The sequence below is a fragment of the Petromyzon marinus genome, chromosome 14 (assembly GCF_048934315.1).
Source record: "Petromyzon marinus isolate PM22_M1 ecotype Great Lakes invasive population chromosome 14, UKy_Petmar_22M1.pri1.0, whole genome shotgun sequence".
NCBI classification, from domain to species: domain Eukaryota; kingdom Metazoa; phylum Chordata; class Hyperoartia; order Petromyzontiformes; family Petromyzontidae; genus Petromyzon; species Petromyzon marinus.
In genome coordinates, this window is record NC_133680.1 from 9,841,201 (window position 1) to 9,858,112 (window position 16,912).

General features: G+C 45.0%; 1 protein-coding gene and 1 long non-coding RNA gene across 3 annotated transcripts in view; one reads left to right on the forward strand and one right to left on the reverse strand.

The window, feature by feature from the left end:
- The window catches only part of IMMP2L (inner mitochondrial membrane peptidase subunit 2), a 258,807-nt gene that overhangs the window by 28,203 nt on the left and 213,692 nt on the right, over positions 1-16,912 (forward strand). For both annotated transcript variants that reach the window (XM_032954088.2, XM_032954089.2), the window contains exons 2-3: positions 1,855-2,010; positions 12,959-13,062. In XM_032954088.2, coding sequence (XP_032809979.1) covers positions 1,855-2,010; positions 12,959-13,062 — 260 coding nt within the window. The remainder of the gene's footprint in view (positions 1-1,854; positions 2,011-12,958; positions 13,063-16,912) is intronic.
- LOC116942326 (uncharacterized) lies at positions 10,822-15,094 on the reverse strand. Its single transcript, XR_012941697.1, has 3 exons — positions 14,971-15,094; positions 13,712-13,803; positions 10,822-13,368 (listed from the first exon to the last, which is right to left on the reverse strand). It is a non-coding gene; the product is annotated as an uncharacterized LOC116942326 (long non-coding RNA).

Below are 16,912 nucleotides of genomic sequence, written 5' to 3' on the forward strand. Positions count from 1 at the left end.
AAACTTTGAGATGAGGTTGGTGGATTGTGTTGAGATCATGTGGGCGGGACGCACCTGCATGGGCAGTGAGATGCCATTGGAGGCACTGCGCACGTAGGTTGATGGCTTATTTGTGTGTACCCTTGCCCACTCCGATGATGGACGTATACATCAGGTATACATAATCAGAATGGAATCGGAAAGAAAAAATAAAATAAGTATATCAGTACCGAGGCTCCCACAAGGCCATGTGGGAGGGCGTGTGGCACAGTTTGGCGCCAGCTATGAAAGTGCGGTCTTGTCACTATAGTTCTCTGCGGTGAGTACAATATCTTTAAAAACTATGGCGCTATGCCTCTCTAAATAAAAGTAAGCATGAACCGCTTACAAGTTCCAAGATTCACCAGTGGATGGGTCCCACCCTGCAACTTTGCAGACGTTTTGGAATGGGAAAGGGTTGAAGGGAATTTGCAATATATTGTGGCTTTTCAACTTTGTTGTTTATTTCCAAAACCAAACAAGTGTATGGTGATCAAAAAATTAGTGGCCAAACATCCAAAGCAAGACTTTACTGAAATGGTATTGACATTCAGTGAGATGTTCCTGTCTAATTTTTTCAAATTGATAAACTAAATACCCTTAAAGAGAGAAACCCTGCAGACTCAGTATTTCATTATATTTTTTTATACAATTTCACAAACATTTAATAAGGTGCTGCATCCAAGTGGGATGAGTGTCCAGGAATAGCATTTGGTAGCAGCACCACACACTCCAGTGGACCAGTAATTGCCAGTTCATTTTAAGATGTCCTGATAGCAGGTTTGGAACTGTGCCCATGATACAGGCACACTGTGACCTGTTCCTGCCAATAATGTCACAGTATCTAACTTTCACTTAAACACGTATTATTCAATGACAGTACAGACTGATTTATGCCTGCTATAAAACACACTATGAATAGATATGACGTAACTTGTTAATCACGTAACATACAATTTTGATGTATTTGCCTTTTTGCCAGTCAGACCTGGGAGACCCATTTTATATAATGACACATTCCAGTAATTATTTTTGTCACCTGCATTTCATTGCCAACATTGAATTGGAGCACTACACCAGGATGCCGTGGCCTTCTGTCAGCAGTGATGGCACATGTCTTTTAATGTCCACTCTAAATAATAGAACGTGATTTTAGCATTTCCCTACAAATACTTGCGTACATTGCGTCATCAACTCGGTGAAGACTGGCTTTGTTGCATGAACTCTAACCTCTGGGCATTGTCGTCCCATGTTCCATTCACGGGCGCCTCTGTTTTCTAGGGGCGCCATTGTGACGAGATGTTACCGACATTCCCTGGTATACAGGAGGTCGTTGGGTTTGAGCCCGAACCTGACACTTGCTCAATATTTAGAGTTCATATATCTATCTCCCCGTGGTCATGTGGATTTTTTCTCTGGGTCCTCTGGTTTTTCCCCTCCACATTTAAAAAAGATGCGCTATAAATGTCGACATAAGCCACTCTGTTGAGTTTCTATTTGTAGCCAGGTCACTTCTGAAAGAGAGCTCGATGCCTGAGTGGGCCTTACCTGGTAAAATTATTCCCTGCTAAGAATGTCACATGTGCATGAAACCAACAATTTTTACTTTTCAGGGCTGGAACATGCCAAATTAATGAACTGCGTCATATATTCCTCAAGCACTTGAGTTGCGAAACTCTGACCTTTTTAATTTCTGCTTTGATTGTCCATTACTCAAAGCATCAATGTAGCCTAATGTTGATGCTGAGTCGGGTTCTGATTCAATGTATTGCTCCACTAATCCCACCACTCAATCTTTTCGCCGTTTTTCCGCACCCCCCCCCCCCCCCATCAAAGCCCGGCACTGTGTTTGACTGCCACCGCGCCATGGCGAACATGGGCAGGCGCTACCTGCGTGCCTTCGTGAGCGGCTTCTTTGTGTCCGTGCCCGTCACCGTGACGCTGATGGACCGCGTTGCGTACGTGGCACGCGTCGAGGGCGCCTCCATGCAGGTGAGCGTGAGCACGCGCGTCGCGGTAGCCTGAACACCTCCATCAGCCCAGTGTCTCTGGGCAGGTCTGGACCACCTACCAAATGCATTCATTGCAGCCGCACGAGCCACAGTCCTGAACCTCGCCAATTTCCCCACGGAATGAGGAAGGAGGATGGCGGGGGGGTGGGGTGGGGTGGGGGGGACAATGTCAACCCCAACTGCAAGCGATGATGACATTTTCGCTTGCAGCCTCCGTCAGCGAGCAGAGACCAGGCTCTTGGGGGTTTGAATGGGGCCTCGGCGGGCACCCATCATCGCAGTGGAAGAATGGCAGGGACATCTTATAGATGACGAAGCATTCTTTGGTGGGCAGATGAGCTCCACGGTAGGTCGCACTATGGAGTCCAGCAGATGTTCTTGTACCTGGTGTGTAGCCATGATGTTGTGTGGATGTGCTGATGCTGTAAGAGTGATTACAATCCCATGGGCTGCACAAAAATCTAGCAGCCTCCTTCCATTCCTATTGAGCTGATCTGGCCCATGCCTTCCAACCATTCCAGGCCAGGCGCCTGCATCATGACCCACCCGGGCATTAAAGTAACCAAACAAGATGACTCTATCCCGAGGGGTGACTTTAGCCGGCACCTGGAACCAGAAGTCATAGGAGGCATCTGACTCATCAGCTTTACCTGCATCCCTCCACTAAAATTCATTAGCCCCCACCACCACCATTCCTTGCCTCCCGTTGATGGGGAGGTGAGTCCACAACACCCTGAGTCTCGCAGTTTCCCACAATGCACCCGGGCACACACACGTTCGTGCAACACAAACATTCACTCATTCGTCCACACAAGTGTGCACCACCATGCTCATTGGGGTAACAGGTTGGTGCGCTCTCATATACCCAGGGAAAAGTGCACCAATGTATTGCAGAACGAAACACAATAGGAAGTCACTGAAAACTAGTGCACCGTGTGTATCCATGACCTTTGCGAAAGCCGTGGTGGCTCGTTTTATTATTATTGAAAGGTCACTCTCAGGACGAAACACTGTTTAAATTAGTCTCTTTATGAGAAGGCCCTTTTGCAAAAGCTTGCATAGCATTGAATTCGTATTAAGCAAGCAGCACATGCATTCACAAGCAAGTCTATGTGATGGAAATGAAGTGTTTTCTCCAAGTGGAAATGTTTATATTATCTGCCTGACGAAGTGTGGGGGTTTCTCAGAAGGCCTTTCATAATGTCCAGCGTGAAATTATTTCTTTATATCCTTCTAGGAAAATGCATCGCAATGCGTATGGCCTCTGCTTGGGAAATAACTTCGTACGGAACGTAGGTTTGCCGACCTGCCTGGGCATATTTTGAGGAGTCGTCCGCTCACTCACGTGTTCTTTTCTTCCCACAAGCAAAATGCTCCATCGAATATCGGGCCACGTTTCCTGAGAAGGACCTTCCAGAAAAAGTCAGACTCGGTGACACTTTTAGAGTTAAATCACAATCCGGATATTCCTATATTATTATTTATTTGTGACAATTATTCTAGGTGCTCCATTGTGTGTTTTTTTTACAACTGAGAGATTTCGGCTATGCAGCAAGGAGAGGTTAATACTCTTCTCGTCTGGAATTTCCACCCTTTCTTGATTGAGGGGAAGGTGGGGAAGAACACGATGGATGTTTACTTGTGCAGCTCACTTTGCAAACCGATCCAAGGATCAGCACATTATCTGAATGTACGTATGCTGAACTTCCTTTGCACCGTACATAGCCAACCATGCTAATCGGAGGTACACATGTGGATGAGCATTTACAACATTATATTTGTATAATCTGAACACAAAAATAAGTAATATTTTAAAAAGTATTTTAAAAAAAACACGCTTTTATGAAATGTACCGTACTAGTAGTAATGGCAGAACTCCACGACTCCAGGAAGTGGCCCCGAAGCTTGCCACAATGTAAGGGACCGTGGCCAATCACAGCCAACGTGAGTTGACAGTGGACAATTAATGTTTTAAAATATAGATTATTTTATTTTTTATGATAATATAGTATTGTCATCAGTATGACATAAGTAGACCAAGTTTACAGTCAATACCATTGGGAAGTGGGTTAAAATTGAGTTACAAGATTTGAGGATACAACAACAACAGACAGAGTGAGTTAATAAAAATCGTGTAATATAATGATTAGTTCCATATCGCGCGTCTTTCATGCAAATTGCATCTCACACTCTCCGAGGAACCACAGATAACCTGGAAGGCTGTGTAGCGTTGAGCCAACAATTGCCGCTGCAGTTCTCTGTATGCGAAGATGTTTTCAGCATATTAGTGAGTCTTCATTATACATGTGGCAGGAACCTGGAGCACCCGGAGAAAGCCTGCGCATGCGAGGGGGAGCAACACTCTTATCCCACGCAGAAGAGACGGATGATATCAGTCCACACTTTGCTGCTTCTGCATTATGCTGGCGAGCAAGTGTATTGCACCTCGCCGGCCATGGGAAGGGGTGATCCACCAAAACCCCTTGATCCCCCTCCACAGTGCTGGATTACAGGCCATGTGCATCGCCACCACAGCGTTGTTAATGTTCGTTTTGTTTTTTCCGTGCTGAGACGAATCAAAGCAGTGGCGTGGTCCCATGCGCAATAAGGTGCACGCTTTTATTGGGTTGTTAACCAATTAATTGTGAAGGACGTGGAATTAAATTGACATTTCGGCGTTGGTGAGAGCTGCATACTTTCGTTTTCAGTTTAACACACAGGCTTTCACGACCAATATTATTGGGTTAGATCACGTACATATAAATATGTCGTTAAACCCGTTAATTCGTCTTTTGTACGGACGACACAATTTGTGATTTTTAACTGTTTTAAAGTAGAGTACAATTTTGGTGGACACGTGTTGCTCGAAAACATACATGAATGCGGCACATTTTTCCAGAAGGGGCATGGGACCATCGTGCAGATGTACTTGTAGGTTTGCTCAAAGGAGCAGCCCAGCACAGAGAAACAAGAATGAAAGGAAACAACGACACCGCGATATCATGTGCACGTTGGCCATTGAGCATATTTGGTTTTCCATGCTGCTGCATCTGCTCTTAGTCCATGGGGAGAATTGGTTGGCTTTGTTCATCTTGTGTGCCCGAAGAAAGATCTCCTCTGCTTCTGCCTGATTCTTTTCATTTATTATCAAACATTGTACGAAGGTGAGACGTGGCCTCCAGAATTATGATGTAAATGTGTAACTATCGGTTGGATTGTCTCTGTAGCACCACGATTGTCGAGCAAGTCTCCTATGTCCCCCCCACCCCCCCGAGGGCTTTGCAATACATCCATTAAAAAACCGTGTTGCATTTGAGCGTGCCCTGAGGTGTATCTTGGCTCTTACAATATGCAGCAGAGAATGTGAGAATGCCAACTCAAAGAAATTGACCCAAAATCCCAAGAAGGAACTTTAAGAAACATCTTTTGAGACCCAGTAAGGCTTCGTGAACAAATGAGCACCAGCTATGAATTTAATCGAAACATGGCTCAATGGTGTAAAGGTCAGTATGATTTTCCTGAATGAACCAGTCTGCGTTGACTTAACAGCTCCATTTCCACCACCGCGTTATCTGCTCGAATTACCCAATTGTGCTGCCTGCTCTGAAGTAGGCATTCGAGACTCCGTGGCATAATTTATGATTGTTATGTGCTGGTGTAATTGGCTAAATGCCAGTCATGGATATTACCCACAATTGTGGCACGTCGCTAAAAGAGGGGATGGCCGGTGATTGAGAATAACGAGGGAGTGCATTCCAAGGGAGGGAGCTTGCCTGATACTACGTCTACGTGGGCCAGCGAAATGATTTGGGGGCACGCTGGGTGAATCATTACCTTGTGGGGCCGTGAAAGATGGCCATGGCTTGGGTAGGCCTTCATATAACAGTTTGCTGATCAATGACAATGACGATGATGAACTTGAAAAATATGTATGTATACCTATTATCCTCTATGAATTAGAAAGGCACGTGTTGTCCATGATGGATATCAATGGGTTTAGTTAGTAAATTACAATCATTAAAATTTGGAGAGTGAAAGAGAATATTGGACTGTCAAGTAGCTTTAAATGCATTCTCAAGATTGAGTATGCCGCAGCGCTGCATGAGGATGTTAAGCCGGCTCGAGTGATGTGCTCATGTTATTGTGAGCACTGGGACAATAGGGCATCTTCCCCATCCTCTGCTGTCCCTTCCTATTTAAAGTTGTCGGTGCAGTGTTCAACGTTGCAGTGAGAAAAGTTGCGTCCCACACCATGCCGACTTGAAGTGTCCCGTGTGAACTAGAGTGGAGTGAACGGGCCATCGGGGTCATTGATGTGGCCACAATTATCTCATATTTGCTTGTCATGAAAGAACCACAGTGCTCATTAAATGGCAGTCATGTGTGAAATGTCTCTTCGCTAATCAGTGGAATGAAATCGACGCATGAAAAAACAAGTACCTCATACAGCAATCTCGTTCAGTTATTCTCATTGACCATCAGCCATGATCTATCCACCGCTGGATGAAGGCCTCCCCAAGCGTGATGGCCTTGCATTGTTAAAATCCACTTAGTTCCTGATGCAAGCCGACCTCATCTCTGCATTTTCGCGGTGGATGTCCTCTCGGGAATGTTTCCTTTTTTGGCTGCCACTTGTCATTTTTTCCTCTGCCACCATCTCTTATCTGTTTTGATGACTTGTGTTTGTTCTCTGATCCATGGATGTCTCTTCCTGCATTTTAGTGTTCATTTCAAGCATGCACTTATTCACTTTCTTTGGGAACTTGTCGACCTTTGTTCAGTTTACTTTGCGATCAATATGTCATAGCAGGGAATTATATGCTCACTCAGGAATAACTAGAGGGCGTCTGACAAAGTGATGGTTGGATAACATAAACATTTTAACTAAACTATTTGGTAGCATCTAAATGCAATTTACTACTATAATGAGCCGAGAATGTCTTGTGTGTCCCGCACGTGACGTCACTCAATGTCGACCAGCCCCCCTCATTAATAATCATGAACAGGTTACGTCGTCCAAATAGTCACCCCCCCTCCATTAATTATAATTAGCGGGTGACGTCACTCTACATGGGGGGGGTGCAAGGCGCCTCCTCCCCCCTCCTCAGTGTCAACTTACAACCCTCACTACAAAGGCAGAACCCTCACGTCACGCGATCTCTGTAACCCTATTGAGACATAGAAGTAAAAAGGACGTCGTGATGAAGAAGGGATTATAACCTTGAAATGAAATGAGTCTGTGTCACCGCGCCCTTACAAACTGCACGCGCATTAATGCAATGAATATCACGTCGCGCTCTGCTTTTCGCCTGCAAGTTTCAGATTTACTGCAATACACCCGTCCTTGGACGGACAAAAGGCTCGTGTAAAATAAGATTCTAACTGGGAATCAGACTCCCATGAAGCGGGAGAGGCTTTAAGCCAGAGGCGGGCACGGTTGGGAGTCGGCCACGAGTGGGCTGCCAACGCGCGACGACCTGTCGGTGTCGCGGAGTCATTAGGTGAAGGAAATTAAATTACACCGCCGACAAAGTGTTGAATAGTCGTGCAATTAATTCCAGTTTCCAATTGTCTCGCTAATCGTGGGCTTTCGTTGTGTTTTTGAGAAGGAGCCGAGCGTTTCGATAAGCCTTGTCGTCGGGCACAGTGCTCGGTTTGCTGTGGTACATTTTCTGCATTGTTCCCATAGGGCACTGTAATAGGTGCCTCGTTTAGCACGAGGCAGCAATAGAGATACGGTTGCACTTTGCATTGAGATTTAATCGTACGTTTGATGGCAAATTAGGGATGCGTATGGTGGGACTGGTGACCTGTGATTAAGTGTAGCCCATGCTGAGCGAAGAGATCAGAAGGTCAGGAGTTACACCGCACTTATTTTCAGAACCTGGCATGAACGCCAACACACTGGGTCGCATTTGCACATTGATACGTCTCATATCCTCCAATTTTCAAGGAAAACGTTGCCAATTTCTCCATAAAGAACCGTACACGATGGGGCAAATGGCCCGTCCAGGCGATGTGTCGTCAGCTGTTTTTGTCAAGATGTGAATCTGACCCATTATCTATTCTAATGGGTTTAACCCTCTCCCCTCGCATTTTAAAACATATAAAGCACGGTCTTCTTAAAATGTAAAATATAGTTATATTGAAATAAATATAAGAGAACGGCAATAATTCTATTCTAGATTTGAAGTTTTCGTGACTGCAGGGATCCATACTCTTTGGTTCATTCGGTAAAGTCACGTAGGTATAAAATAAAAAATATAAATATATAAAATAAATTAAATTGTATTGCTCGTTGAGCTCCTCTGCACAAATTGCGGTTTGATTCGTTGTCAGGTGTTGTGTGGAATTTGTATGTTTATCCAGAAATAAAATGTTGGGCAGATTATTACTCTTTATTTGTTAACCAAGCTGCACCCACGTTTCTGTCTGCCGAGTGTCTCATTCTTCTTTTCTTCTTCTTTAGTGGCGTTTGAACAAAAAAAAAGCAACATCAGACGACAATTGTACGTTTAATATTGTGAGCTATCCCATGGCATCCAAGGTGGTAGCTGAGTGGAGTCTTCTTCTTCCACCAGAATACGTGTGTTGGGCAGTCGTCATTGGTACGCATGCAGGGAGTGGTTGTGTAGCGAACCCGGCCACCCGAGCTCAAATCCCGCTCACGGCCAAGATCAGTGACGATTATCTGAACTGTCCCCTAGGTAGACTCGGCCTCAAAATAATACATAGATGCGATGTGCAAAGATTGCCACGAGTGAGACAAAGGCGGCCGGGCGTGGTGCTTGCCACCCGCCCTCTCGTGTCCCGTTCCAGCCTTCATACAGTGAGGGAAAAAAGTATTTGATCCCTTGCTGATTTTGTACGTTTGCCCACTGACAAAGAAATGATCAGTCTATAATTTTAATGGTAGGTTTGTTTGAACAGTGAGAGACAGAATAATAACAAAAACATCCGGAAAAACGCATGTCAAAAATGTTATAAATTGATTTGCATTTTAATGAGAGAAATAAGTATTTGACCCCTTCTCAATCAGAAATATTTATGGCTCTCAGGTGTCTTTTATACAGGTAACGAGCTGAGATTAGGAGCACACTCTTAAAGGGAGTGCTCCTAATCTCAGCTTGTTACCTGTATAAAAGACACCTGTCCACAGAAGCCATCAATCAATCAGATTCCAAACTCTCCACCATGGCCAAGACCAAAGAGCTATCCAAGGATGTCAGGGACAAGATTGTAGACCTACACAAGGCTGGAATGGGATACAAGACCATTGCCAAGCAGCTTGGTGAGAAGGTGACAACAGTTGGTGCGATTATTCGCAAATGGAAGAAACACAAAATAACTTTCAATCTCCCTCGGCCTGGGGCTCCATGCAAGATCTCACCTCGTGGAGTTGCAATGATCATGAGAACGGTGAGGAATCAGCCCAGAACTACACGGGAGGATCTTGTCAATGATCTCAAGGCAGCTGGGACCATAGTCACCAAGGAAACAATTGGTGAAGGACTGAAATCCTACAGCGCCCGCTAGGTCCCTCTGCTAAAGAAAGCACATATACATGCCCGTCTGAAGTTTGCCAATGAACATCTGAATGATTCAGAGGACAACTGGTTGAAAGTGTTGTGGTCAGATGAGACCAAAATGGAACTCTTTGGCATCAACTCAATTCGTCTTGTTTGGAGGAGGAGGAATGCTGCCTATGACCCCAAGAACACCATCCCCACCGTCAAACATGGAGGTGGAAACATGCTTTGGGGGTGTTTTTCTGCTAAGGGGACAGGACAACTTCACCGCATCAAACGGACGATGGACGGGGCCATATACCGTCAAATCATGGGTGAGAACCTCATTCCCTCAACCAGGGCATTGAAAATGGGTCGTGGATGGGTATTCCAGCATGACAATGACCCAACACACGGCCAAGGTAACAAAGGAGTGGCTCAAGAAGAAGCACATTAAGGTCCTGGAGTGGCCTAGCCAGTCTCCAGACCTTAATCCCATAGAAAATCTGTGGAGGGAGCTGAAGGTTCGAGTTGTCAAATATCAGCATCGAAACCTTAATGACTTGGAGAAGATCTGCAAAGAGGAGTGGGACAAAATCCCTCCTGAGATGTGTGCAAACCTGGTGGCCAACTACAAGAAACGTCTGACCTCTGTGATTGCCAACAAGGGTTTTGCCACCAAGTACTAAGTCATGTTTTGCAGAGGGGTCAAATACTTATTTCCCTCATTAAAATGCAAATCAATTCATAACATTTTTGACATGCGTTTTTCTGGATTTTTGTTGTTATTCTGTCTCTCACTGTTCAAATAAACCTACCATTAAAATTATAGACTGATAATTTCTTTGTCAGTCGGCAAACGTACAAAATCAGCAGGGGATCAAATACTTTTTTCCCTCACTGTATGCTGCTCCGGGGGGGGGGGGGGAGGGGGATTGGAAGTGATTTGGTCTTGGTGGTGGAGTTGGGATCGGTGTGTGAAACGTGGTTATGGTGTGAGTGGTGTCAAGGTGATTGAGGGAGGACATCGTTTTTTGCAGGCAAGACTATAAGACAGTGACAGACCCGCACGAGTAAATGTAATGAATAGATTCTAGATTTTACAGGCGATATAAATATACGTTGGCATACTGTCGACATTGCTTTAATTTCAAAAATTTAATGTGGTAAACCCTTAACGCCAGCGTAAACCAAAACGTAATAATTCGTGAAATACTGCAGCTGTGAACACACTTTGCACATTTACAAATCTGAATGATGGTGTAACAAGCATTTGGAACAACTTTAGAAGGTACGATGTACAGGATTTATTGAATTTGGATCCCAGAACAGAACAAGTGGAACAAAGTTTGAAAGCGACGTAGGTTTCACTGATGTCCATGGTAGCATGCTTCAATCGGGGTCTTAATGGATTTGTGAGTGTGCAATTTCTGCGTGGAACAATCAGGCTAAATGTCGAGCACTCTTTTTATATTTCTTATCTGCAATTCAATTATGTTTGTGCCGCATGCACACGGCGACGCGCACGCTCCTCAATGTGATTTCCTTGCGTGTTGCTCTCAGGTTCAGAAGGCCTCTGTTGCTGCTCGCAGCCAGCGGTCGTTTTATAAAAACAAATTAACGTCAAAGTGTTCAGTTTAACACGTAGGTTTTCGCGACCAATATCATCCATAATAGAGGTTTTTTGGGTTAGATCGCGTAAATATATAATTGTGCAAGAGCGCAGAAGGGTCGTCAGCACATCTACGCCTCTATATAAGGAACGAAACAGTTAGACTTCTCCACAAATGTGGCTGTCGCCTGATGAAGCTGGTTGTAATTACTGGCGAAACGTCGTTACTCAGTTTGTAAATGTTGTGGCTTGGCTCTCCGACACACCGTTGTGCTGTACTAGTAGACTACACTATACACTACACTATACACTACACTACTATACACTAAACTACTACACACTAGTGCTGTACTAGTGACGAATTGGCGCGTTCTGTTTACGTGACAACCCTTACTAGTTGGCTGTGTCGGGTGGTGGCGGGTTTTAACGACACATTTATATATTTACGCGATCTAACCCAAAAACCTCTATTATGGTCAAAGTATTTGACGGAGAGTTCATTGCAATAGTTCTTTCTCCTGCGTGTGAGGCGAGGTGCACATAAACAAAAATAGCAAACTGCATACACTTTTGGAACAATCGGGGCACCAATCAATAAGGCACGTTTATAAGTTTCTAAAGGCGAAATAATCCCGTGACTTCGAATGCTTCTTTTGTAGAAGGGAACTAGAGTCTACTCAGCGGGATTTACACATACTGCGCGGCTCTTTACTGAAATGTCATGTTTTTTTATCGTGATACGGAATCGGTTTTGACAGGAGAAACGGGCCCCATCTGCAACCCGTTCCACACTTGTGGTTTTCATCTCAATTGTAGCTCTAGATTCTGACGTGCAAAAGAAACCAATTTTCACACGTCAACATACTGTTAATTAAATACAAATGTTTACACCTATCCACAAACCTGTCAACCCCTTATCAGTGCCTACCTTATTACAGAACCATTCAGATCTTATTGGTCACCCCGTGCCCTACAAAGTCCCATTTACAAGGGAGAAACACAAACACATAGACACAAATTTTGTTTTGATTTAAAGCTTTCATCACTGCAGTAATTCATATTCTTAGCTTTTTCGGTAAAGTCACGTTGAAGGGAAACAATATATATGTTATTATTTTATTGTTTCCCTTCAACGTGACTTTACCGAAAGAGCTAAGAATACAAATTTTGTTGTTGCCCATATTGAAACTACTGTACGCCGTATGGACCTGAAAACTCAATTTCCCTGGACAAAAATACGGGGTTAAACCGCATGGGTTGACAGCTGTGTATCCATTTATATTTTTAGTAAACTTTTCCCGATTATTGGTTTTAACTATATTTACCAAACAGTAATTCTTTAATTCTAGATTTAAAGCTTTCGTGACTGCTAGGATCCATCCCCCCCACTCCAGCGTTGTCCTCCAGACAGTCTCGTCCCTTCACCTGATGAAGGCCGCTTGTGCTGTGGCCGAAACGTCGTGATTTTTTGTTATTTTATTTTCACCTACGTGACTTTACCCAATAGAACCAAAGAGTATGGTAATTCTTTAGTTTACCCATTACACGCGCACGCAACTCTTGCCGGCATTCCAACAGCAAGCGCAACCTTAAAGCGCCATGTATTATTCAAGTTTCAATTTTGCCTTCGGTTTCCAAAATGCGATTTGAGTTTCATTCCGCCGCCTGCTTGCACACGTTGTCCGTGGCAGCTCACAGCTGCCTCTCCATCCCCCTCTTGTCGCTCCTTGGCTTCTCTCACCGTTGCGTTTGCTCTCTTGTCCCCACCACCCCCCCCTCCCCCCTTGCTTGCTCTCGTCGTCTCCCAGCCGTGCCTCAATCCCACCCAGAGTCCGTCGAGCGACGTGGTGCTGCTCAACCGCTGGAGCCTCCGTAACTTCGAGGTGCGTCGCGGGGAGGTGGTGTCCCTCATGTAAGTGCGCGGCCAAGTGTGCAACACGAGCTTGGAGAAGAGATTAACCGCATCCCCTCCTCCTCCTTCTTCTTCATCCAGATGAGCCTCGCCCAGTCCCGCGTGTTGCGACGTCTGCACATTCCCTTGGCAGAATGCGTTCGAGAGTTGAATAGAATGTGGTGTAGTAAGAGAAAAACCTTGCACGCACAAAGGCAGTGATTCACAATGATCTGTATGGGTGGGTCTGCAATATGTTTTTGCTTACGTGGCATTTTCCTGCCCGTGTCGTAGCCCAGCACAATGAGAGTCGAGCGTTCAATGTACCTTGTAATACAAAATCCATTACTTGGTAAAATCTATTCATACCCCTGGATATGTACATTCACAAGTAACAAATGCAGAAGAGTGTATCCTATGGCCAGCAATAACATTGCGATAATATCCACTTGCTGTCAAGTGTACATTGAAGCATCTTTACATTTTTGAAGGATTTATATTGAGTTTTGACATAGCGTCGTAAATTTTGAAAAACGCCTGCGGCCAACACCATGAAAAAGGCAGTCGAAGTCACACGCACATTTATATCAGTTCAGTGATGCCTCCTTTTACCTGGAAACACAAAGTTTTACAATTGCCAGATGTGACGCTGAGTGTGAGCAATTCCCACCTGATGCCATTTCCCACAGTGAGTCACATCCCCGGCTCTGTCTTGTCACTCGTCAGTCCTTAGCGCGAGTCTTCCTGCTCGAGTCTACGCACCTGCGCAGTGAACGTGTTAGTGTCTTTGTCTGTGGACGTCTTAGTTCCCATGACAAGTGCACTGTGGCTTGGTGTGTGATTTGCAACTGTCAGAAAAAAAGTAACCCGGGGCCGTGTTTCACTTTTCAACAATGTCGCGCGGGATAGTGGCGATGTTCCTTTCTGTGCTCGTAACAAGATATTAATGCATCCCTTGTTGTGCATCACAACACCCAAAGAGTACAAAATGCTTTCTGCGAGAAAATCATCAAACAATTACATCGCACTGGGTGACAACTTCCACGTACGGAGTTTTATATTATTCCGTCAAAAGATGTTCAAAAGATGTTACTGGAAGCCATCGTGTGCTATGAGCGGGGTTAGTTATTCATTAATTATTTGAGCCTTTTTTTTACACCAAAAAGAGGATATGAAATGTATTACAGAGGAATAGCTTTTAAATATGTATGTGCAAGTAGCACTATCTTAAGCAAAACCAAACTGCATCTAAGCATTTGGAATATAACACAATCAGTAGCTGTGTGGATCCTATCTGTGGAAAACATGACAATTCCCTATTCTTAGAGCACTACGGTAGTTGCGTTGTGCCAGTAGTTTAACGGCTGTCATAAGACCCATCTCATTCCATCAGCATAACTTTACTGTGATGAATCCTCTCAGCATGGCTCTAAGCACTGGCAAATTGAGCAGCATCCTTTATTTTCCAGTTTTCGTAAAATTTTGAATCGCACTAAGAACTGGGACACACATAGGCCAGCGACAGACCGGCACGACTGATTGTCCTTGTAAGTGATCCCCAGCCGCTACCTCGCAAGCAATAGGGAGAGGCAGACAGAGTGTACGGAGAGTGAGAAGGAAAAGAAGCAGATAAGAAAGCAAACGGAAGGAATTGAACAGAATCCTCATCGTACCCAAGGAGTTTATTACTTCAATACATGGCAGCAGTGTCATATGGGCGGTGCAGTATAGTGATTAATCACACAGTATTGGTTTTTGTAGAGTGATTATTGAGAACTTTGATATGGTAAGCACAAAGCCCCTGATTGGTTGAGGAGTTGAAAACAGTTCAGGTTACGTAAGCTGATGCAGGAGGGCCCTTCCAGAATGTGTATGCACAAGTCAAGGTCGTATGCGCTTAGTGCTTGGCTTAAAAATTCGAAGCCTTACCAGTGATGAGACGGTGGCATTTTAAGCAGCAGATGGGCTGCAGAATTTTAAATCATTTTGCAACTTGCGTCGGAGAACATCTAAAAACGCCCACGTAGTTGTGCGTCAGTAACCCTCATGAGACGATTGCAAAAAATAAACACCGACACCAAAATGTCAAAAGTTAATGCCGCGAAGCTGAGCATTGTTTAAGGTAAGTCAATTCCCCTGTTGCCCACATCCTAAATCACCATAATTATTGTTATTATCCATGACCTTCAGCTCACGGTATATAGCCTTAACAAAGTGCTCTTTTTGAGGGCAGTCCTAATTAACAGTTGTTTACAAATGCAACGCTGGGGTTCCGAGTGAAAGCAAAGGTCAAGATCGGGCTGAATGAAGGGTTTATTCGAACCTGAGCGAGAGGAAAGGGGGGCTATGATTTATCTCAACAAAGAGAAACGCTTACATTTTTCCGTCGGGTTACAGTTCCCTCCCCCCGCCGCCCCCCCCCCCTCCGAGATTGTTACATTACCTCTAACCCCTTAGAACAGCCGCCGCCTTCACTGAGCACTCCTGGGGAAATGAAAGCAACCCAGTGTAAACAGAGTGTATATCACATCCACGAGTGCAGGCAGAGCCTAAACAACGGGGCAAGCTCCTCTCACCCACCAGCCCTCCCGCCCTTGCGGCTAAACCAGCGTGACGTAGTGCAGCAGCAACGTGTTCACGCGTGCCACCTAAGGGGGCCGTCCATAAATGACGTCACGCGATTTTTGACCCCCCCCCCGCTCGTCACACGACGTCACAAAAAGTCAGACCCCCCCCTCAAATGTGACGTCACAAAGCTCTGCCCCCCCAAAAAAAAAACATGTTTCAAATCGCTTTATACTATTGTCGTTGTAGTGCGTATTTAATGTGGCGCTGCACTATGATGTTGCAGGAAAAAACATTTATTAAAAAGTCTATCTAATTAAGTAGAACGTGTTGTCTATATTTATTTAAAGTTGCGCATTTTGATGTGACGTCACATTTCTCAAACCCCCCCCCCTCCCCCTCGTCACACATCGTCACAAATGTCTAACCACCCCCCACCCCAGGAGCGTGACGTCATTTATGGACGGCCCCTAAGTGGTGTGTGCCCGCTTATCGCCGAACACCACGCGGGGGGGTGGGCGTGGCCGCGTTCCCACCGCAGGTTTCTCTCTTCTGTGCGCGGGACTCTGCGTCTCGCTCGCACGCGAGGGTGCGTCGCGTCCTCTTCATTCCCGTGCGCAAACGTTGCGTTCCTGCCCCCTCTGTCTTTGAAGCGTTTATTTAGTTGTTTATTTTGTGTGTTATCACTTGAAGCGAGATTTAAAAGGGTGGGGTGGGGTGGGGGTGGCAAAAAAAACCCATCGTAGCCCAACACTCGCTGTCAAAACAACAAGGTTTCACTTTACCTGTGTTCCGCGTGCACTTCACGGAAGATGCGACCCCATGCAGCGAATAGCGCTTTAAATTGTAGCAAACAACTTGCGTGTTTATCATGCCCTGGCCAATGCAAGTTTAGTGAATGAGAATATGAATGCAGTCTATCTTTGGTTATCTGCAGTAACGGGCTGGGGAAGGAGGGTGACCCAGATCACACAAAGTCGTGTATTATTATAGAAAACGCATCTAAAAGCTTCAAATCAATATTGCATGTAAATGTGGCGATAAAAAAACACAACACACACTGCCTACCTACGTAGAATGCGAAGCACCAAATAACCAAGAGAAATGTTGCGCGGAATGTAATGAACAAACAAGCGGACAACGCGTCTCCCTCGTGTGTAACCACACCTCCACGCGCAAAACAACAGCATTGTCTGCGCATCACACGAGTGTCAAACGGCATTTACTTGGGTGTGCAGCATTTTCAAGCAGCACTGGGTCAACACAAGCATAGTCTGGGACCGGTATCGTCATCACAGTCGGGCTT